This window comes from Hippopotamus amphibius, chromosome 16, assembly GCF_030028045.1.
Source record: "Hippopotamus amphibius kiboko isolate mHipAmp2 chromosome 16, mHipAmp2.hap2, whole genome shotgun sequence".
Classification (NCBI taxonomy): Eukaryota; Metazoa; Chordata; class Mammalia; order Artiodactyla; family Hippopotamidae; genus Hippopotamus; species Hippopotamus amphibius.
The window spans coordinates 32,080,756-32,105,094 of NC_080201.1; the positions used below are offsets into that span (position 1 = coordinate 32,080,756).

General features: G+C 36.9%; 1 protein-coding gene and 1 pseudogene across 2 annotated transcripts in view; one reads left to right on the top strand and one right to left on the bottom strand.

The window, feature by feature from the left end:
• RBL2 (RB transcriptional corepressor like 2) overlaps positions 1-24,339 on the bottom strand; it is a 64,407-nt gene that overhangs the window by 23,501 nt on the left and 16,567 nt on the right. For both annotated transcript variants that reach the window (XM_057710741.1, XM_057710742.1), the window contains exons 9-17: positions 22,247-22,413; positions 15,044-15,153; positions 14,084-14,187; positions 12,838-12,975; positions 11,817-11,981; positions 10,844-10,955; positions 7,749-8,018; positions 7,272-7,552; positions 6,995-7,171 (exon numbers count right to left, since the gene is read on the bottom strand). In XM_057710741.1, the coding sequence (XP_057566724.1) occupies positions 6,995-7,171; positions 7,272-7,552; positions 7,749-8,018; positions 10,844-10,955; positions 11,817-11,981; positions 12,838-12,975; positions 14,084-14,187; positions 15,044-15,153; positions 22,247-22,413 (1,524 nt within the window). The remainder of the gene's footprint in view (positions 1-6,994; positions 7,172-7,271; positions 7,553-7,748; positions 8,019-10,843; positions 10,956-11,816; positions 11,982-12,837; positions 12,976-14,083; positions 14,188-15,043; positions 15,154-22,246; positions 22,414-24,339) is intronic.
• LOC130837997 (dihydrofolate reductase-like) lies at positions 20,222-20,819 on the top strand (annotated as a pseudogene).

Genomic DNA, 24,339 nt, shown 5'->3' on the forward strand with positions numbered 1-24,339 from the left:
AAGAAAGATTAAATTAATTACCTAACCATCCATCTTAAGACACTGAAAAAAAGAAGAGCAAAAACTAAGCCTAGGGAATTCCCTGGTGGTCCAGGGGTTAGGACTCGGCACTTTCACTGCCAAGGATCTGGGTTCAATCCCTAATCAGGGAATTAAGTTCCCAGAAACCACACGGCGCAGCCAAGAGGAAAACAAAAATAAAACAAACAAACAAACAAACAAAAAAAAAACTACGCCTAAAGCTGGAGGAAAGAAGGGAATAACAAAGATTAGAGCATATAATAATAAATGAAACCAAAATATGTTTCTTTGACAAACTCAACAAAATTGATAAACCTTCAGCTAGACTGAAAAATATAAAAAAAGAGACTGTCACAGTGCCGGGCACAGCGTCTCTGCACACGGCCCCCTCGCGGCCATCTTGAATCACAGTGCCGGGTGCAGCGTCTCTGCACACGGCCCGCTGAGCTGAGGTGTCGACGCAGCCATTTCTCACCAGGGACTCTGGTCTGAAGGGCCGGGTGTGAGGCCCCTGCAGGAGGCGGCCTGTGAGCAAGTAAAACTCCACTAAGCACAAAGGGAGAGAAAAAAGCTTTATTGAGGTATATTTGATCATCAAAACTTGTGAATGGAGCTGCCCCCTCACCTCTGCAGGCAACCCTCCAACACCAGCAGCTTGGATCAGACACGTGATATTATTCCTCTGGGACTAACAGTGTTCGCTGACTGTTTTCTGCTCTACCAGACTGAATATTCGTCTAATCCAATACTTGGACATTAGTCTGAGGCTTGGACAGTCTTCTATAAACACCTCTATCACCAGGACAAGCAACCCCAAAAGCTTGGACAACCATGAGGAAACAAAGAAACACCATGCAGGCAAAGGAGCAGGAAAAAAACCCACAAGACCAAATAAATGAGGAGGAAATAGGAAAAATGCCTGAAAAAGAATTTAGAGTAATGATAGTAAAAATGATACAAAATCTCGATAACAAATTAGAGAAAGTACAAGAAACAGTTCATAAGAACTCAGAAAAACAAACAGCAATTGATAACAAAATAACTGAAATTAAAAATACTCTAGATGCTCTAACCAGCAGAATGACTGAGGCAGAAGAACGAATAAGTGAGTTGGAAGATAGAATGGAAGAAATAAACGCCACAGAGCAGGAAAAAGATAAAAAAATAAAAAGACTAGAAGACAGCCTCAGAGACCTCAGTGATAACCTTAAACGTACCAACATTCGAATTATAGGCATCCCAGAAGAAGAAGAAAACAAGAAAGGGTCTGTGAAAATATTTGAAGAGGTTCTAGTGGAAAACTTCCCCAACATGGGAAAGGAAATAATGAACCAAGTCCAAGAAGCACAGAGAGTCCCATACAGAATAAACCCAAGGAGAAATACACCAAGACACATATTAATCAAACTAACGACAATTCAACACAAAGAAAAAATATTAAAAGCAGCAAGAGAAAAGCAACAAATAACATATAAGGGAAAACCCATCAGGATAACAGCTGACCTTTCTACAGAAACTCTGCAGGCCAGAAGGGAATGGCAGGATATACTGAAAGTCCTGAAAGAGAGAAACCTACAGCCAAGAATACTCTACCCAGCAAGAATCTCATTCAGATTTGAGGGAGAAATCAAAAGCTTTCCAGACAAGCAAAAGTTAAGAGAATTCAGCACGACCAAACCAGCCTTACAACAAGTGCTAAAGGAACTTCTCTAAGTAGGAAACACAAGAAAAGGAAAACACCTACAAATACAAACCCAAAACAATTAAGAAAATGGTAATTGGAACACACATGTCAATAATCACTTTAAATGTAAATGGATTAAATGCTCCAACCAAAAGACACAGACTGGCTGAATGGATACAAAAACAAGACCCTTCTATATGCTGCCTACAAGAAACCCACTTCAGACCAAGGGATACATATAGACTGAAAGTGAAGGGATGGAAAAAGATATTCCATGCAAATGGAAGTCAAAAGAAAGCTGGAGTAGCAATACTCATATCAGACAAATTAGACTTGAAAGTAAAGACTATTAAAAGAGACAAGGAAGGGCACTACATAATGATCAAGGGATCCATCCAAGAAGAACATATCACAATGGTAAATATCTATGCCCCAAATATAGGAGCACCTCAATACATAAGGCAAATGCTAACAGCTATAAAAGGGGACATCAACAGTAACACAATTATAGTGGGAGACTTGAACACCCCACTTACATCAATGGACAGATCATCCAAACAGAAAATAAATAAAGACACACAAGCTTTAAATGACACATTAGACCATCTCGACTTAATTGATATTTATAGGACATTCCATCCAAAAACGACAGACTACACGTTCTTCTCAAGTGCACACGGAACATTTTCCAGGATAGATCACATCTTGGGTCACAAATCAAACCTCAGCAAATTCAAGAAAATTGAAATCATATCAAGCATCTTCTCAGACCACAACGCCATGAGACTAGATATCAATTACAGGAAAAAAACTGCAAAAAATACAAACACATGGAGGCTAAACAATTCACTATTAAACAACCAAGGAATCACTACAGAAATCAAAGAGGAAATCAAAAAGTATCTAGAAACAAATGACAACGAAAACACAACAACCCAAAACCTATGGGACGCAGCAAAAGCAGTTCTAAGAGGGAAGTTTATAGCAATACAGTCCTACCTTAAGAAACAAGAAAATGATTGAATAAACAACCTAACCTTACACCTCAAACAACTAGAGAAAGAAGAACAAAGAAACCCCAAAGTGAGCAGAAGGAAAGAAATCGTAAAGATCAGAGCAGAAATAAATGAAAAAGAAAGGAAAGAAACCATAAGAAAAATAAATAAAACTAAAAGCTGGTTCTTTGAGAAGATTAACAAAATTGATAAACCATTAGCCAGACTCATCAAGAAAAAAAGGGAGAAGATGCAAATCAACAGAATTAGAAATGAAAAAGGAGAAATCACAACGGACACCTCAGAAATACAAAACATCATGAGAGACTACTACAAGCAACTATATGCCAATCAATTGGATAACCTGGAAGAAATGGATACATTCTTAGAAAAATACAATCTTCCAAGACTGAACCAGGAAGAAATAGAAACCATGAACAGACCAATCACAAGTACAGAAATTGAGGCAGTGATTAAAAATCTCCCAACACACAAAAGCCCAGGACCAGATGGGTTCACAGGCGAATTCTATCAAACATTTAGAGAAGAGCTAACACCTATCCTTCTCAAACTCTTCCAAAATATTGCAGAAGGCGGAGCACTCCCAAACTCATTCTATGAGGCTACCATCACCCTGATACCAAAACCAGGCAAAGATGTCACAAAAAAAGAAAACTACAGACCAATATCACTGATGAATATAGATGCAAAAATCCTCAACAAAATACTAGCTAACAGACTGCAACAGCACATTAAAAAAATCATACACCACGATCAAGTGGGGTTTATCCCTGGGATGCAAGGATTCTTCAATATACGCAAATCAATCAACGTGATACATCATATCAACAAATTGAAGGATAAAAACCATATGATCATTTCAATAGATGCAGAAAAAGCTTTTGACAAAGTTCAACATCCATTTATGATAAAAGCTCTCCAGAAAATGGGCATAGAAGGAAATTACCTCAACATCATAAAAGCCATATATGACAAACCAAAAGCCAACATTGTTCTCAATGGAGAAAAACTGGAAGAATTCCCTCTAAGAACAGGAACAAGACAAGGGTGTCCACTCTCACCACTGTTATTCAACATAGTTTTGGAAGTGTTAGCCACAGCAATCAGAGAAGAAAAAGAAATTAAAGGAATCCAAATTGGAAAAGAAGAAGTAAAATTATCACTCTTTGCAGATGACATGATACTATATATAGAAAACCCTAAAGACTCTACCAGAAAACTGCTAGCACTCATTGATGAGTTTAGTCAAGTAGCAGGATACAAAATTAATGCACAGAAATCTCTTGCATTCCTATACACTAACAACGGAAGAGCAGAAAGAGAAATTAAGGAAACTCTCCCATTCACCATTGCAACCAAAAGAATCAAATACCTAGGAATAAACCTGCCTAAGGAGGCAAAAGATCTGTATGCAGAAAACTTTAAGACACTGATGAAAGAAATCAAAGATGACATAAACAGATGGAGGGATATACCATGTTCCTGGATTGGAAGAATCAACATCGTGAAAATGACTGTACTACCCAAAGCAATTTACAGATTTAATGCAATCCCGATCAGATTACCAATGGCATTTTTCACAGAACTAGAGCAAGAAATCTTACGATTTGTATGGAAACGCAAAAGACCCCAAATAGCCAAAGCAATCTTGAGAAGGAAAAATGGAGTTGGTGGAATCAGGCTTCCTGACTTCAAACTATACTACAAGGCCATAGTGATCAAGACAGTATGGTACTGGCACAAAAATAGAAAGGAAGATCAATGGAACAGAATAGAGAACTCAGAAGTAAGCCCAAACACATATGGGCACCTTATCTTTGACAAAGGAGGCACGAGTATACAATGGAAAAAAGACAGCCTCTTCAATAAGTGGTGCTGGGAAAATTGGACAGCAACATGTAAAAGAATGAAATTAGAACAATTCCTAACACCATACACAAAAATAAACTCCAAATGGATTAAAGACCTACATGTAAGGCCAGACACTATCAAACTCCTAGAGGAAAACATAGGCAGAACACTCTTTGACATACATCAAAGCAACATCCTTTTTGACCCACCTCCTAGAATCATGGAAATTAAATCAAGAATAAACGAATGGGACCTCATGAAACTTAAAAGCTTTTGCACAGCAAAAGAAACCATAAACAAGACTAAAAGGCAACCCTCAGAATGGGAAAAAATAATTGCCTATGAAACAACGGACAAAGGATTAACCTCCAAAATATACAAGCAGCTCAGGCAGCTTCATACCAAAAAAGCAAATAACCCAATCCACAAATGGGCAGAAGACCTAAATAGACATTTCTCCAAAGAAGACATACAGATGGCCAACAAACACATGAAAAGATGCTCAACATCACTCATCATCAGAGAAATGCAAGTCAAAGCCACAATGAGGTATCACCTCACACCAATCAGAATGGCCATCATCACAAAGTCTGGAAACAACAAATGTTGGAGAGGGTGTGGAGAAAAGGGAACTCTCCTGCACTGTTGGTGGGACTGTAAGTTGGTACAGCCACTATGGAAAACAATTTGGAGGTTCCTTAAAAAACTACAAATAGAACTACCATATGATCCAGTCATCCCACTCCTGGGCATATACCCAAAGAAAACCATAATCCCAAAAGAAACTTGTACCATAATGTTTATTGCAGCACTCTTTACAATAGCCAGGACATGGAAGCAACCTAAATGCCCATCAACAAATGAATGGATACAGAAGATGTGGCATATATATACAATGGAATATTACTCAGCTATAAAAAGGGATGAGATGGAGCTATATGTAATGAGGTGGATAGAACTACAATCGGTCATACAGAGTGAAGTAAGTCAGAAAGAGAAAGACAAATATTGCATGCTAACTCACATATACGGAATCTAAAAATGGTACTGATGAACTCAGTGACAAGAACAGGGAAGCAGATATAGGGAATGGACTGGAGAACTCGAGGTATGGGAGGGGGCGGGGGGTGAAGGGGAAACTGAGAAGAAGCGGGAGAGTAGTACAGACATATATATACTACCAACTGTAAAATAGTCAGTGGGAAGTTATTGTATAACAAAGGGAGTCCAACTCGAGGATGGAAGATGCCTTAGAGGACTGGGGCAGGGAGGGTGGGGGGGAATCGAGGGGGGGGCGTCAAGGAAGGGAGGGAATATGGGGATATGTGTATAAAAACAGTTGATTGAACCTGGTGTACCCCCAAAAAAAAAATAAAACAAAATAATAATAAAAAAAAAAAAAAAAAAAAGAGACTGTCAAATTACTACTGACAAAGAATAAAAGGACAAAAAGGACTATTTTGAACAGCAGTGTGCCAACAAATTAGAAAGCTCAGAGGAAATAGACAAATTCCTAGGAAGACACATGCTACCAAAAGTGATTTTAGAAGAAACAGACAATCTGAATAGACTCATAACAAGGAAAAGAATTATTCATCAATAAACCACCCACAAAGAAAAGCATATGTCCCAAATGTTCATTGATCAGAAGGTGAAATATGGTTAAGATAGCAATACTCCCCACACTGATCTACAGATTCAACATAATCTCTATCTGAACCCCACCCGAATTCTTTGTGACAAGAAGTCAGAATTGACAAATACATAAAGAAATTCAAGAGATTTAGACTAGCCAAACAAACCCTGAAAAAGAAGAAAAAAAGTTAGCCAATTTTAAAACTTGAACCGTTTGTTTTAAAATGGGTAATGTTAGGTGAGTTTCGCCTCAATAAATTATTTTGAAAAACAAAGTCAGATAATAAAAAGTGTTGATGAGAATGTGGAGAAATAAGCACCTTCATATACTATTGGTGGAAATGAAAAATGGTGCAGTGACTTTGGAAAACAGTCTGGCAGTTCCTCAAATAGTTAAACACAGAGTTTACCATATGATCAAGCAATCTGCTCTAAGGTGATATACAGAAGAGAAATGAAAAGATGTCCATGCAGAAACTTTTACACAAATGTTCACAGCAGCATTATTTATAAAAGCCCCAAAGTAGAAATAATCTAAATGTCCAGCAACTGATGAATGGTAAACAAAATATCATATATTCATACAGTGGAATATAATGTTCCAAAATTGACTGTGGTGACTGTCACACACGTCTATGAATATACTAAACTCTACTGAGATGTACATTTTAAATGAGTGAATTATATGGTATGTGAATTTTATCTCAATAAAGCTATTAAAAGAGAGTTCTGAGAGTAAGGAAGTAGCATCTTTACTTTTTCCTTTTAAATTCCTAATGGTACTTACCTTTGCCATCACATAAATGGCACACATTAACAACTGGTCCAAATGTCTGTCCATCATAAGTTCAGGACACTGAATTATGGAAAATTCAAAGCAGGTCCAGATTTTTTTCCTTAGTTCATCTGAAATATCCAATTTCGCACAAAGGTCCCGAAGGCGGACACCTGCTAAGTGATAAACCTAGTAGATAAACAAAAATATCTCAAACTTTGTTTACCTAATGCTTGTATTTCCCAAGCTCTAAACCTGGTAAGGGTACATTTTTCTTTAGAAAAATTACCTTTCTAAAGAAAAGTGATAAAGAACTGGTCTTCCTGGGTCTAATATTGCTGCTGGTTAAAGGCAGGCCTTGTTTCTGCTGTTGTCCACCTGGGGAAATCTGTTGAATGGCCACCTGACCAGGGACTTGCAAGGTTGTTCCCGTCACCTGTTGAGAGCTTAAACTTCCAGCCAGGGCCTGAGCACTGAGGGGCTGGATGGAGCCGGTCACAGCTTGTGCCTGCCCTCCAACACTGACTTGGACTGGGAAGAACGTTATTCCTCCATTTTCATTGGCAATGCCTAAAGTTTGTTACAAAGAAAAAAAGCACAAAGAAAGTGTTGATAATATAAGATTCTGCAGGCAGAGGTTTTCAATTTTTCCCCTCCCAACCCCTTCCCTCCACTTGTTTCGTATCATCATTCCAGCCAAATCTCAAGTAACTTTCTAATAAATGCCACAGAGAAAGAACTCAATGTTCAACGCTGCCTTCCTTACCTTGTACAGGAATGGTCACTGTTTGTCCATTGTTGGCTGTGACAGTGGCTGTTGCCATGGTGACCAAAGTCTGTCCAGGAACTGGTGTGACAGAAACAGCCTCCCCAGATACATTCTGCACAGGAACAGCATTGACTAGCGGCTGCGGGGGGATGCGCCCAGGTGTCCCTCCATCAGTGGGGCTATCATTCTCAACAAATAGCCGCCTTCTGGTAGAGCTGGCTGTTGGGGAGCTGTATCTATCATACAATGTGGTTGGAGATGTTATGCCTAGGGTCAACAACAAAAAAAAATCAAACCATTTAACTCAAGGAAACAGATCTGACTTCCATCCAAGATATTATGTTCACAACTAATTAGTGTTTGCAATACTTTATAACTGAAAAACAAAAATTATAGGAGTTACATCAAAGGTACATTCAATCTATGAAAACTCAGGTGAATACTATTAAGAGCAAAATTTAAAGAAAGGGTTCTTCTCTATTTGTCTCACAATGTTCCCTTCTTCACTCCATCTTCTGCTAAATCAAACTAGACTCTGCCCTCCACTACCACAGGGTCTTGATGACTTAGGAGCAATTTAAATAATTTTCTATTTTTCTACCATATTCAATTTCTACATAATACTCATGTAAGATGTGATTTCACTGTAAAGCCACTACTTGACAGGAAGACTTGATGGACCTGATATTACTATGTATCATCTGGGAGCATTTACCCCGTTTTATGCATTTTTATCTTTGTCGTTTTTTTTACATGTAGAAAGTTACTAAAACTCAATAATATTCTTCAGCAAGAATGGACATACATGTTTTAGAGTCAATTAAGCTTAGTTTATTATTTTTTTAAACAACTTTACTGAGATATGATTAACATATTTCACCCACTTAAATTGTACAATTCAGTGGTTTGGGGTATATTAGATTACTAGTTTTTTTAAATTGTGGTAAAATACATATAACATACAATTTGTCATTTTACCCATTTTTAAGTGTATAATTCAGTGGCATTACACTCACAGTATTGTGCGACCACCACCACCATCTTTTTCCAAAACTTTTTCAACATCCCAAACAGAAACTCTATTAACCATTATATTAATAGCTTAGTCTATTGTTAAGTATTCACACCAATGTCTGAATTTTTGAGAAGCATCTCTTCCCCCCTTCCATGTGCAACTATAAAAACTGCATATCAGTGAGTTATTGAAATATTAAAATATATGTAGGGAGTTCATAAGAGGATTGACAGGAGTAGTTCTGACAGACTGTGGCTTAACATTTCAATTTCCTGATGATACAAAAGCAAATAAATTTACTACATTTACATTTGGAACAAAGCTGCAGAGTTAGGAAGAATACATTAATTATGATCATCCTCTCTGGATAGACAACAAGGCCCTACTGTACAGCACAGGGAACTGTATTCAATACCCTGTGATCAACCATGATGGAAAAGAATATAAAAAGAAAATATATATGTATAACTGAGTTCCTTTGCTATTTAGCAGATATTAACACAACACTGAAAATCAACTATACTTCAATAAATTTTTTAAAAAGTGCTTCAAGGACTCCCCTGGCTGTTCAGTGGTTAAGACTCCACACTTCCAACACAGAGGGCACAGCTTCAATCTCTGGTTAGGGAAGTAAGTTTCCACATGCCACGTGGCGCAGTCAAAAAACAGTGTTTCAAGTTATGATCATTACCTCATAAAATATTAAAAGACCTCATGAAAGTGGAGAAGTGACAAGTACATAAAAATGAAGTTTAAAGTCCAGTCCTAATCCACAGATTAGGGAAGAAAATACTCTACAGAAATAGGACTGAGGAAGACCAGCTATCAGATCTATGGGTCTGAGTGGATAATAAGCAGAAAAATAGTTAAACCATTAAGCCACTAAGCCTGCTCTTTCAAAAATGAGTAAGTTTTCATATAGATCATCCATATTCATTGAGTATGCACTAACAGAGTGATTCCTGATTTTAAAACTGATCTTTCTTCTATAATCAGTGCTTATCAATTACATTAAAAAGTTGATCTAGAAACAAGAATATCCTTCTAATGGAATTCAAAGGTTTAGAACTCTCTGGATTTACAGAATTGCTTTTTACAAAAGTAGTTTTATCTGAAGTATGTAAACTTAAACCATGCACCTGGCAGATGTTATAAAGAGGTGCCTAAAATGTAACCAGATAAATAGCAAAACTTCCCTTTTCTGTACCTCAGGGCTAGCAATGCTGTTATATTAACCAGGGTAGCATTGCTCAACTGACAAAAGTCGAAGCTGAACATGCTTGGGAATTTCCTGGTGGTCTGGTGGTTAGCACTTGGCACTTTCACTGCCAGGGCCCAGGTTCAATCCCACAGGATACAAGGCACAGCCAAAAGAAAAAAGAAAAAGGCTGAACATGCTCAGGCCATTCAGTCCTCTTAACTCACTGGCTCATCTGTACCTAATTAGATCATATACTCCATCATTAAGAAGCTTTTTCTGTTTCTTCTGATTTTAAAAGTAATACAGGAACTTCCTAAGTGGCGCAGTGGTTAAGAATCCACCTGCCAGTGTAGGGGACATGGGTTCGAGCCCTGGTCCGGGAAGATCCCACATGCCACAGAGCAACTAAGTCCGTGTGTCACAACTAACTGAGCCTGTGCTCAAAGAGCCCACAAGCCACAACTACTGAGCCGTGTGCCACAACTACTGAAGCCTGCACGCCTAGGGCCCGTGCTCTGCAACAAGAGAATCCACTGCACTGAGAAGCCCGTGCACCGCAACGAAGAGTAGCCCCTACTCGCCACAACTAGAGGCATCCTGGCCACAGCAACAAAGATCCAATACGGCCAAAAATAAAGTTATTTTAAAAATATATAAAATAAAATAAAAAATAAAAGACACTTGACTTATCATGCATTTTCCTATGTCCTTTAATATTTTTCCAAAGCATTACTTTTAAGTGATCCATGTGACACTATAATACACAGAGTATTTCCTTCTATACAATACCCTACTAACTTCACTTGTGGTTTTAGATGGAATTTAGATCTCCAGATGCTATGCTCCAAAATACTTCCCCGAGTATTTTAAACTTACTTCTTCCAAGTCCTCCAGTATCAGCACGGATTTCACTCACCCTCCTGGGAGTCAGAGGGGAGCCAGCAATACAAATTTCATCTGCTCTTTCCAGATTCTGAGGTGGCATGACCTATTAAGAAATGTTTACACAGAATGCCATTATTCAAAAAAGCGTTTTCATTAGAGATATAATACTCTAATGCAAAAGGAAACTATCTTGGCTCATCAGTTATTCCACCTAAATAAACCACCTGTCTTTTCCACTTTCATACTAAAGTTAAAAAAAATTCTGGCAGGCTTAAAAAATTCAAACCTAGGACTTCCTAGGTGGCGCAGTGGGTAAGAATCCACCTGCCAGTGCAGGAGACACAGGTTTGAGCCCTGCCCCAGGAAGATACCACATGCCGCGGAGCAACGAAGCCCGTGTGCCACAACTATTGAGCCTGCACTCTAGAGCCCGTGAGCCACAACTGTTGAGCCCATGTGCCGCAACTACTGAAGCCCACGTGCCTAGAGCCCATGCGCTGCAACAAGAAAGGCCACCGCAATGAGAAGCCCATGCACCACGATGAGTAGCCCCCGCTTGCAGCAACTAGAGAAAGTCTGTGTTGCAGCAACGAAGACCCAACACAGCCAATAAAATACATAAATAAATAAATTTATTAAAAAAAATTCAAACCTAATAATTGGATACTAAATATAAATTAACCTTTATTACTGATTTGGAGACTTAGAAAAGCAACCATTTTAAGGTATAGAAACTTGACTAGAAAATCAAGACAGAAGACTGAATTCTTACTCTGTCACTGAAACCCTGGGGCAGTCACAAATTATTTCTGACTCTTGTTTCCTCTTAGATATAAGAGTGATTGCACCAAATTAAACCCAGCTGTTACCCTGCCATACTTATGAGGAAGACGCTAAGATACTGTATATATCAAGATGTTGACATACTTTTTTCATAGAAAGATGGTAAGATCTTTTCACAAACCTCTTCGCATGTAGGAACTCTGTTTTCATTGTCTCTAATTCTGTCCCAGAGTGGAGACTCTGGTTTCCATGCCAAATGATCCAAGATCTGTTCTTCAATCTGATTAAGGTGTTTTACCACCTCTCTACAAAGGCCATCTTCTGCTCTAATGAATACTTCTATGACCTGAAATTTTTAAAAATGTCTTCGTTTAATAACAGTAACAATAATTTTTTAAACAAAAAAACTGTTCAAGTGCAAAAAGCAAAATGGGTAAACATTTTAATTTTTTTACATATTTATAGAAACAAAAAAATCAATTTATCAAAAATTACAAATTTAAAGAATAGTACTATTTTGAAATAGCTGCTCTTCCTTTCACTCTCTTTATAAATAACTAAACTACATGTATGGATTATATAAAATCTTTTGTATAGTGATACATTTCAAAAATCTTTAAATTAAAAAACATGCCTTGTCTATTGAGATTAAAAAACATTACTCAAAATTTCATATTTAAAAACTCTGAACATTCAGTCTATGCCACTATAAAATTAGTTTTGACTACTGTATGAGAATTAAGATAAATTCATACACTAAATCAATATGAAGAGGGAAACCAAATCAATGCTATAATTCTGTGCCTCTATATAACATGTGAAAAGAAGCTTTTTTTGAAAAACAGTTTCATTTAATTTTCATAAAATAAAAAAGACGGTTGCTATCATGATTAGCTAATGATGTTTGCTACTTTTCTAAAAGCTTCTTAGGTCATAAAATGAAAGTATTCTAAAAGACTTTATCAGATAAAAGGAGGAATCATGAAACTTTTACACAAAACAGGTCTATATACTACATTTAAAGAATATATATAGTTCTTAAGACTCTCCTGTTTCTTCTCTGCTCCCTAGAGTGGAAATTATTAAATATGTAACTAAAAATAGAAGAAATGTACTTATATATTAAAATGAATTAGATGGCCAACAACAGGAAGCTGATTTCATCTACAATCTCCTCATCAGTTTCAAATTTTTAAAAATACCTTGTAAAAATGATAAAGTGGCACATCAAATATTTCAGTAACAAATGGGAAATTCCCAGGAGGCTTATAAGAAAAAGTGACGACCTCAAGGCAGCAAGCCAAGAGCGATCTGTGGAATGCATCTTGTTCCAGAATGCCCTATAAAAAAAACAAAGCTTTAACATTTAGAAACTTTTACATACCCTTCTGTATGTCTCAAAAAAAAAAAAAAAATGTCCTAAAACAGCCTTTTAAATTCCTACAACCATACACAGCCATATACTATTTTTACTGAAGTGCAGTTGATTTACAATATCAGTTTCAGGTATACAGCCTAGTGATTCAGTATTTTTGCAGATTATACTCTAAAAAGTTATTACAAGGTGATGGCTATAAGTCACTATGCTCTACAACATATCCTGGTTGCTTATCTATCTCACACACAGTAGTCTGTACCTGTTAATCCCACACTCCTCATTTGTCCCTTCCCCCTTCCCTCTCCCTTTTGATAATCACAAGTTTGTTTTCTGTATCTGTGGGTCTGCTTCTGTTCTGCATATTTTTTAGACTCCATATGTAAGTGATATCATACAGTATTTGTTCTTCTCTGTCTGATTTATGTCACTAAGCATAATATTCTCTAGGTCCACCCACGTTGCTGCAAATGGCAGAATTTCATTCTATTTTATGGCTGAGTAACATTCCATTATATACACAGCCATATTTTTATATACAATAAGAGAATTATAAATAGTTACAAGGAGTTAGGACAATTATTTGTCAATTTACCATTTTCTCCAAAATGTTATTTACAAATTAATTTTTTAAAAAATTATTTTTATTATTGTCGTTAAAAGTAATATCACTTGCACAACCTAGAGGAAGTAATTATCTTAGCCAAAGATCAATGGCTGAATATTTATGTTAAATTCCTATATAGTCAATACTCAATTTATTCTATACAAGGCTTGAATTAAAACTCTGTGTTATTTAATAACCTCAATTAAGATTAAGTCTGAATATTTAAATCCTTGACTACTACCCACAGAAACTATAAGTTATAATACATGGCCTGCTGCAGTGAGAAACACTAAGTGGGGGACGGGAGGTGGGAGGACTCAGAACACAAATTTCCTTACATGCCAATCTTATGCCCTCAACAGCATGTATTATTTTTTAAACACTGGCCTTTTTTTTTTTTTTTGGTGGATGGGGGAAATAAAACTACATTTTACTGTGGTGCTCAATACATTAGTTATTTACTCACAGATAAATCCATGTCTCCCAGTCTTTTTTGTTCCTGCTCAATAACAGATTCTAATACTTTATAATAAAGCATCTCTGCAAAACGAAAATGTTTGCTGGCAATTTCTGCATAAATAAAAAAACACAAAATCACATGCAAAGAACATAAATATTGTAGAAAATGAGGATCTCTCCCATCCCCCACCCACAGAATACAACACTTCATATATAACACTTCCTATACTTGCTATTTCAATCATCCCTAAGATTCCTTAATTTTTTCTTCATGGTAACACAAATTTTTCTAAAATTGTGGAAAGAAATTTGCACATGAATTGAGAGGTTGGGATTGCCACATATATATTAACATGTATAAAATAGATGACTAAAAAGAAAAAAATACCAAATTGTACACTTAAAATATATGCAGTTTATTGTATGTCAATTATACCTCAATAAAATTTTTTAAAAGGAAATAAAAAATAGAAATAAAATTTAAAAAACTATCAATAGCATTCCATCAAGATTCACGTTTCTTTTCTTTTTTTTTTTTTTTTGTATTTTGAACAGAGCAGCTCTATGCCAAGAGGTATGTAATTGGTTTACTATTCCACTCCTACTTGGTACTCCTACTTCACGACATCAAACAACTCCAAGAACGAGTCTGGGCATGTAACAGCTATATCCTCTGTCCTTGTTCTTAGTATTTTGAAGAACAACTATAGTTCTACACTTAATATCCAGTTTACAAATGAAAACTAAAGATTTTTTTTTGGAAGTGCCAGAAGTCCAACATTATAAAGATTATTAGTCTAAAATTTCTCTGTTATTGAGAATGACAGAAAAGTTGGACATTCATGTTCTGGCCCTCAGTCTAAAGTCAATCTTTTCTTCATATTTCTGACTCAGTTGCCAAGAAAGGAATCCATATAATTAAATTTCAAAGATGAGAACAATATATATGATATTAATTAAGCCTTACCTTTAGCACAATTACTGATATCCTCATCTGGCTGGGAATGCTGAGAATATATTTCATACATTTCTTTCAATCTGTTGGCAATAGCCTGGGTTGGATCTCTGGAACACGTCCTAAAAAAAATAAGAAGAAATGATCTGATTTAAAGGTCTTGCCAAGTCACAAAGTGATAAACTATTTAAAACTCTGTAGTTTCAGAGTAATTTTAACCTGTAAATATAAAATGCTTTGAAAAGAAACTATACACTTCCCAATTTTTTAAGAACTTTGAGATATAATTGGCATACAATAAACTGCATGTATTTAAAGTGTACAATTAGATATTTTTTCTTATTAGTAATGTATATATGGCAATCCCAATCTCCCAATTCATCTCCCCCCACCTCACACCCCACCACTTTCCCCATCTGTTGTCTATATGTTTGTTCTCTACATCTGTGTCTCTACTTCTGCCTTGCAAACTGGTTGATCTATACCATTTTTCTAAATTCTGCATATATGCATTAATATACGATATTTGTTTTTCTCTTTCTGACTCACTTCACTCTGTATGACAGTCTCTAGGTCCATCCATGTCTCTACAAATGTCCCAATTTCGTTCCTTTTTACAGCTGAGTAATATTCCATTGTATGTATGTACCACATCTTCTTTATCCATTCATCTGTGGTTGGACATTTAGGTTGCTTCCATGACCTGGCTACTGTAAATAGTGCTGCAACGAACAATGGGGTGCATGTGTCTTTTTGAATTATGGTTTTCTTTGGGTATATGCCCAGTAGTAGCATCACTGGGTTATATGGTAATTCTATTTTTAGTTTTTCAAGGAACCTCCATACTGTTCTCCATAGTGACTGTATCAATTACATTCCCACCAACAGTGCAAGTGGGTTCCCTTTTCTCCACACCCTCTCCAGCATTTATTGTTTGTAGATTTCCTGATAATGCCCATTCTAACCAGTGTGAGGTGATATCTGATTGTAGTTTTGATTTGCATTTCTCTAATAATTAGTGATGTTGAGCAGCTTTTCATGTGCCTCTTGGCCATCCGTATGTATTCTTTGGAGAAATGCCTATTTAGGTCTTCTGCCCATTTTTTGTTTGGGTTGTTTGTTTTTTTGATATTGAGGTGCATGAACTGTTCATATATTTTGGAGATTAATCCTTTGTCTGTTGATTTGTTTGCAAATATTTTCTCCCATTCTGAGGGTTGTCTTTTTGTCTTCCTTGCGCAGTAAAACCTTGGATTGCGAGTAACTTGTTCTTCCTCAAGATGAGCGATGTCTTGCAATATGAGTAGTATGTGATGGCAAACATCACATGATCACAACTGAGCCAATGGAGCTGACCACCGACAAACTGATGGACCTGCATCATGAGCAATGCAAGAGGTTATGGAGATCTCGTCTGCAGCGGAGGAGGAGAAAAAGGCAGAGGAATCCCTCACTTCAAATGAGATTAGGGAAATGTGTAAAATGTGGAAAACAGTGCAAAATTTTGTAGAAAAGCTCCACCTGAATAAGGCTGTAGCAGTGCGAGCGATGATTCTGTTTAACAACAATGCAACGTCACATTTCTGTGAAATTCTCAAAAGGAGGCAAAAGCAAGTGTCATTGGATAGGTTCCTTGTTAAAGTTGCACGAAAAAAGAAAAAGACTCCATTGCGCCAATAGATAGCAATGATTCCATTACTGATAGTGAAAGTCGTCCTACACAATAACCCTCCTCTCTCGTCTCCCTCACACCAGCCACAAAAGGTTTTAAAAGGTAAGTGCAAGTTAATTTATTTTTCTTTATATTTTGTATTTTCTTTATTATTTTGTATTATATTACTATATTGTAATCATTTTTATATGAATATTTGGGGGTTGTGGAATGAATCACCTGACTTTCCATTATTTCTTATAGGGAAATTCGCTTTGATATACAAGTGCTTTAGATTACAAGCATGTTTCTGGAACGAATTACGCTCGCAAACCAAGGTTTTACTGTAGTTTCCTTTGCTGTGCAAAAGCTTTTAAGTTTCATTAGGTCCCACTTATTTATTTTTGTTTTTATTTCCATTACTCTAGGGGGTGGGTCAAAAAAGATCTTGCTGTGATTTACGTCTGCGAGTGATCTTCCTATGTTTTCCTGTAAGAGTTTTATAGTGTCTGGCCTTACAATTAGGTTTTTAATCCATTTTGAGTTTATTTTTGTGTTTGGTGTTAGGGAGTGTTCTAATTTCATTCTTTTACATGTAGCTGTCCAGTTTTCCCAGCACCATCTATTGAAGAGCTGTCTTTTCTCCATTGTATATCCTTGCCTCCTCTGTCATAGATTAGGTGACCATAGTTTATCTCTGGGCTTTCTAGCCTGTTCCATTGATCTTCCTTTCTGTGTTTGTGCCAGTACCATACTGTCTGGGTTACTGCAGCTTTGTAGTATAGTCTGAAGTCAGGGAGGCTGATTCCTCCAGCTCCATTTTTTTCCCTCAAGATTGCTTTGGCTATTCAGGGTCTTTTGTGTCTCCATACAAATTTTAGGATTTTTTGTTCTAGTTCTGTGAAAAATGCCATTGGTAATTTGACAGGGATTGCACTGAATCTGTAGATTGCTTTGGGTAGTATAGTCATTTTAACAATGTTGATTCTTCCAATTCAAGAACATAGTATATCTCCCCATCTGTCTGTGTCGTCTTTGATTTCTTTTTTTTTTAATTTGTTTATTTATTTATTTATTTACTGGCTGCATTGGGTCTCCATTGCTGCGCTCGGGCTTTCTCTAGTTGTGGAGAGTGGGGGCTACTCTTCATTGTGGTACATGGACTCCTCATTGCCGTGGCTTCTCTTGTTGCAGAGCACATGCTCAGGTGCATGGGCTTCAGTAGTTGCGGCACAGAGGCTCAACAGTTGTGGCTCACGGGCTCAGCTGCTCCAGAGCATGTGGGATCTTCCCAGACCAGGGCTTGAACCTGTGTCCCCTGCATTGGCAGGCAGATTCTTAACCAGTGTGCCACCTAGGAAGTCCTTTGATTTCTTTCATTAGTGTCTTACAGTTTTCTGAGTACATACCTGAGTATGTATCTGAGTACATACTGAGTTAGGTTTATTCCTAGGTATTTTATTCTTTTTGTTGCAATGGTGCATGGGATTGTTTCCTTAATTTCTCTTTCTGATCTTTCGTTGTTAGTGTATAGAAATGCAAGAGATTTCTGTGTGTTAATTTTACCAAATTCATTGCTTAGCTCAAGTAGTATTCTGGTGGCATCTTTAGGATTTTATATATATATATATATATATATATATATATATATATATATATACACTTCCCAACTAATCCAAGAGATCCTATAACTCTTTATCAAAGGAGTTAGTATTACCATTTGAATGAAAAAATATTCTTTTATTGCAGTAAGTTTAGCAACTTTTATTGCAGTAAGTTTAGCAACTTTGACCTGTGCCCATTTGATGTGCATGACTGACCCCACCTACCCTACACATCTGCAATCACTGATGACAAACGAAACTGTCTGTCTCAACTATTTCCCTAGAGGGCAGTACAACTCTTATTAAGATCTCCTAGAAGAAAATAGAAGAAGTATATTCTATACTACAACAAACTCATATAAATCATCACTGGCATTCTGTATTTTTCCCTCCAAAATGAAGTTTATTTCATTGATTTTTTTTTTTTTTACTAGAAAGGCAATATATATTCAATGCAGAAGCATAATACAAATGATCACCATGAGGGCTTTTGTAAAACCTATGTTTTTATCTTGATCATAAACATACAAATTCATTGTAAAAATTTCGAAAAAAAAATCTTCCTTTAGAAAATTATAAAGGAAATATAATCAATTATAATCCTGGTAGAGATGGCTACTGAGTATCATATGTAAGCAAAATTTTATTTATTTATCACACACGGTTAGAAAAACAAGATCCTTTGGTTTTACCTAGTATCTACCGGCAATTATTTAACCCCAGTAATGGTATTTAAGATTAAAGAAGCTGCTATTCCTAGAGACTGTAAAGAGATCCTGAAGACACAGAGGTTAAAACAGGCTTCCAAAATGTATCTATAAAATGCTTCTGAATTCTAGGTAAACAAGGTCCATCTGAGAAATATGAGTTAGGAAGAGGCCATTTTACAAAGCCTGTTGAGTGTCAATCATAATCAAGGTTATGAACAAAATAAACTTCATGAAAATGTACAGGAAAATTAATTAGCCTTGGTATTTAATGAGTCTGACTATGAGTGGGAAATTACTGTATGTTTACACAGGGCTTTCTTACACCATACCACCAGAAACTAAATGGGTTCCTATAGGGTCTATGTAATTAAATTATAAATTTTTAGGAAAAGGAGCAGTCTTGGAGGTAATTTTGTCAAATAAATCTGTCAAAAATTATGTACAGGTAATGAAATTCAGTCTGTTCTGTTTTTCACTAAAGCTCCCTGATATTCCTACTAGTATCAGACAGATCAAAGGAACAAAAGGCAGCTGATTTCCTTTTCAGGCTAAGGGTGTTTTATAAAATTTAGAAAAGTTACAGTGGTTTTACACTGGTTATGAATCTGTCTTTTCAAATCTGACCCACTCTTCAGCAATTTGCTCAGGTCCAATCCTTTTCCTGAAGCCCTCTGACAAATACCCATCTTTACTGACCCCCTGTTTCCTTGAAATCTTAAGATACAACAACTGGTAATAGATAGTTTGGTGCTTTAGTCTACAGTGTCTAGTGTTACTAATTACTGTCTCCTGAACTATGTTTAAAAAAAAAATCTGAGAGGCATGGACTGAATGTTTGTGTTGCCCTCCTCCTTGTCCCCTGCCCCAAATTCATACATTGAAATCTAACCCCCAATGTGATGGTGTATGGAGGTGGTACATTTGGGAGGTGACTGGTCATGAGGGTGCAGTCCTCATGAATGGGATTAGAGCTCTTATAAAGGACACCCTGGAGAGCTCCCTTGCCTCCTTCTGCTATATGAGGACACAGCAAAAAGACAGCTATCTATGAACCAGGAAGCAGTCCTTACCAGACACTGAATCTGTTAGCACCTTGATTTTGAAACTGTGATAAATTTATTTCTGTTGTTTACAAGTCACGCAGTCCAGAAATCTCGCACCAAGCTGGCGGGTAATCCCTGTGTCGGTGTAATAAGCTAGCTCAGAAGTGTTTTCTGCCGCTGTCATGGTTCATCTGCTAAACTGCATTGTCGCTGTGTCTCAGAACATGGACATAGGCAAGAATGGGGACCTGCCCTGGCCCCCGCTCAGGAATGAATCCAAGTATTTCCAAAGCATGACCACAACCTCTTCAGCATAAGGTAAACAGAATTTGGTGATTATGGGTAGAAAGACCTGGTTCTCCATTCCAGAGAAGAATCTACCATTAAAGGATAGAATTAATACAATTCTCAGTAGAGAACTCAAGGAACCTCCACGGGGAGCTCATTTTCTTGCCAAAAGTCTGGATGATGCCTTAAAACTTATTGAGCAACCAGAATTAACAAATAAAGTGGACGTGGTTTGGATAGTGGACATGGTTTGGACGTGGTTTGGAACTGCCCATGGGAGGCAGTTATGTTTATAAAGAAGCCATGAACAGGCCAGGCCACCTTAGACTATTTGTGACAAGGATCATGCAGCAATTTGAAAGTGACACATTTTTTCCAGAAATCAATTTGGAAAAATATAAACTTCTCCCAAAACATCCAGGTGTTCCTTCTGTTGTCCAGAAGGAGAAAGGCATTAAGTACAAATTGGAAGTATATGAAAAGAACAATTAATGCCAAAGTGTTTTCTTATCTATTTCAAGCCTCCTCCTCCCCGCCAAAAAAATCATGCATTTTTTGTTGTAGAGACTTTTGTTGACTTTAGATCTATGGATAATTATTTCTAAGCAAGGTAATTTTATTCCCCACTAATCTTAACTAGACTGTATAAGATACCATTTGTGAAACATTTCTTGCTGTAACTGCCTTGAATGCCCATCAAGAGTCAAGAACAGGTTACCAGCACCTGCCTAGGGCAGAATATCCACCAAGTCAGCGCAAAGTGGGAGAGTCCCCTGGCAGCATGAGTTAAAACCAGAGCCTATAGAGCTTGGAGCTAGGAAGATGAGTCCAAAAAGTCAGAAATGGATTATAAACAGAAGAGTTATTAAAATTCAGTTATTAAAATTAGATCAAAAGAGGGACAGTGAATTACTCTTTATCATACTTCATAAAAAAATTCTGTTCACTCAGACCAGGAGTCAGTAAGTTGAAAACTCCAGGATATTCCACAGGGACAATAATAAGGCAGGTACAAGACTGCCTTTTTGATGGTTAAAGAAGGTCTGAGACCTTTAAAAACTTTGTTTCTGATCTTTAATAAGATTCCATGGGATATTACAATGATAGAACAAGAACTGGCTGCTCTTTACAAAAAAGAACACTATCAAGCATAATGGTTAAAATTAAAAATTCAAAAAGATAATAAGTTAAGAATGAATATTGCTAGAAGCCAAAATTAGTAAGTTAGAAACTAAACTTCACAGAATTAAAAAATGTAAATTAAAACATGTTTTACCCATCATATTAGCAAGGATTTAGATTGTTAAATATCAAAAAAAATAGCCTTTTCTGTCTTACAAATTGGTACAAACTTTTTAGAGTATAAATTAGCAATATCAATTAAAATTCAAAATATTCTGGGTTTGGACCCAGAACTTTCACTTCTAGAAGTTAATCCTGAACAAAGAGATAGACCCAAGAGTATCTGTTGCAACATTTTTTTCAAACTTGGAAACAGCCCAGATGTTGATTAATAAGAAATAACTAACCAATATGTCTATACAATGTAACATTGGCAGCAGTTAAAAAGAATGAAGTACTGACAGAAAAATGCCAAAAATTGCTAAGCAAAAGAAGCCAATTGTGTATAATACTCAAAATGTTTAATAAATGTTAATGTGGGGGGGAAACAAGTCATGCAGTCTACCATATTCTGTTACAGCAGCCCAAACAGACTATGATACTGAGGCAAAAAAGGATCATTTTCCTATTCATTTATTTTATATTGCTATGTCCTCTAAGGACTAACAGAACTGAGCATGCAACTGATATAAAATTATCAATGGGTGAATTAAGGCAAAAATGGTGAAAAATTAAAATAGAAGATTGGAAAATAGTCAACAACCAAATCTTAGAAGGCAAGAAGGACTCAAACTAACCTTAGAATCTGTTCCAGTTTCTCACTTGGTGCATTCCTGAGGCCTGTGAGCATAGTGTGAAGACGACTCAAGCTATGTGTAGCTGTAGAAACTGGAGTCACACAAGGGCTGTTATCCTTAATATACCTCACACCAGTAAGTGGTGTGGAGATTCTAAGTGCTTTAGACTAAAGAGGAGGAAAAAGAACATTATTTTAGGTCAAAAAGACTTTCAATTACTTCATAAATTGGAAATTCAAGCCAATCAGACCTTATCTTTACATTACCAATAAATATTAGTGATTCAAATGTCACCATTCTTGGAATTTAAACACTATACCACTAAGAGCCACCACTATGCATGTGAAATTGTGTGAAAGGACAACCTATACTTTAGCCAACTAAGAAGTTTCTCTCTTCCAAATTAAATATTTGGGGACTTCCCTGGTGGCACAATGGTTAAGAATCTGCCTGTCAGTGCAGAGGACACAGGTTCAATCCATGGTCCAGGAAGATACCACATGTCACAGAGCAACTAAGCCCGTGTGCCACAACTACTGACTGAGCCTGTGCCCTAGAGCCCACAAGCCACAACTACTGAAATCCGCACACCTAGAGCCCGTGCTCCACAACAAGAGAAGCCACCACAATGAGAAGCCCATGCTCTACAATGAAGAGTAGTCCCTGCTCGCTGCAACTAGAGAAAGCCTGCACGTGGCAATGAAGACCCGACGCAGCCAAAAAAAAAAAAAAAAAAAAACTTAAATGTTTATGGGAATTCCCTGGTGGTTCAGTGGTTAGGATTCCACTCTTTCACTACCAAGGGCCCAGGCCCTGGTCAGGGAACTAAGATCCTGCAAGCTGCGCCATGTGGCGCAGCTAAAAAAAAAGTTAAATGTTTAAGATAAGACATAGTTCCGTATTATCCCTACCTCAAAACTTAAGCTTGAAGGCAAAAATAAGCATGAAAATATCAAGGCTATCTCTGACAAACAATTTCACAGGTCCCATCTACTGCTATTTTTGTAATTACTCAAAGATTGACAAATGAAAGCTGAGAATTAAATCTGGCCCAAATGAAATCCATGATTTAATAAAAGCCCATGTAAATAATCAAATCTGCTTCACAGAGAGGATAAAACAAACATTCCTAGATGCAGAATACAACCTGATACAGAATAGCCTTCTTCAGTCTTCTTGCCCCTTCATCTTTAGTTACTAGAATCTATCACAGTTTTTCCCTCCTAAGGCAGACAGATCTTCAGAGAATTAAGTTTAAATGAAATGCTTGAACACAAATATGAAAAAGATACAACTTAATGTCAAAGAATTTAAGCAGATTCAAGATTGACTATATTTCCCTATGTATTAAATGTGCTTCCTCTAGAGATAGCTATAAAAACACCCAGCAAAATTTTTACCTGGCAACAGAACTACTCAAGTTTCATGAGATACAGAGAAATTCACCATATAGAAATAAATCTATAAGCTTTCTCTGTGACTTAAACAAGAGTAGAGCCAAGACTTCCACTTGGTTCAAAAGAAATTAATTCTATAATTTTTTTTAGGTCAATAAGATGATCTAGATACATTAACTACATTCAGAAGATTCCTCCCTATACTTAACAGCTTTTCTTGCAGCCACCTCCTTCCCTGTACATGAACCGGTGCCTTGCTGGGAGGAGAAGCAACAGCAGCCAGCGGCATCTCACCTTGTTGCCCACAGGCAGCAGCGCTTCCACAAAGGAAACGACATATGACAACCACAAACAACTTCCTGCCTACAGTCCTCAAGGTCGGCATGGGGCTTCTTGGTCGCTCTGTTTAAGTTCTTAGCTTAAAGCTTCCTGCACATTCTGATCAAGAAGAGTCTTTCTTTAACACCTTAGATCTCTTTCATTGACTATCAACTCACACTACCAGGTAACCTCTCTTAATTCCATGGCATTAAAAGCCATCTGCATCCTAATGACTCAAAAGTGTGTGTGTATATATATGTGTGTGTGAATATATATATATACACACAGCCTTCACCTTTGCTGTGAACTCTAGTCTTGTAATTCTAAACTGCCTACTCAACCCTCTACTAGAATGTCGAAAAGACATCTCACCCT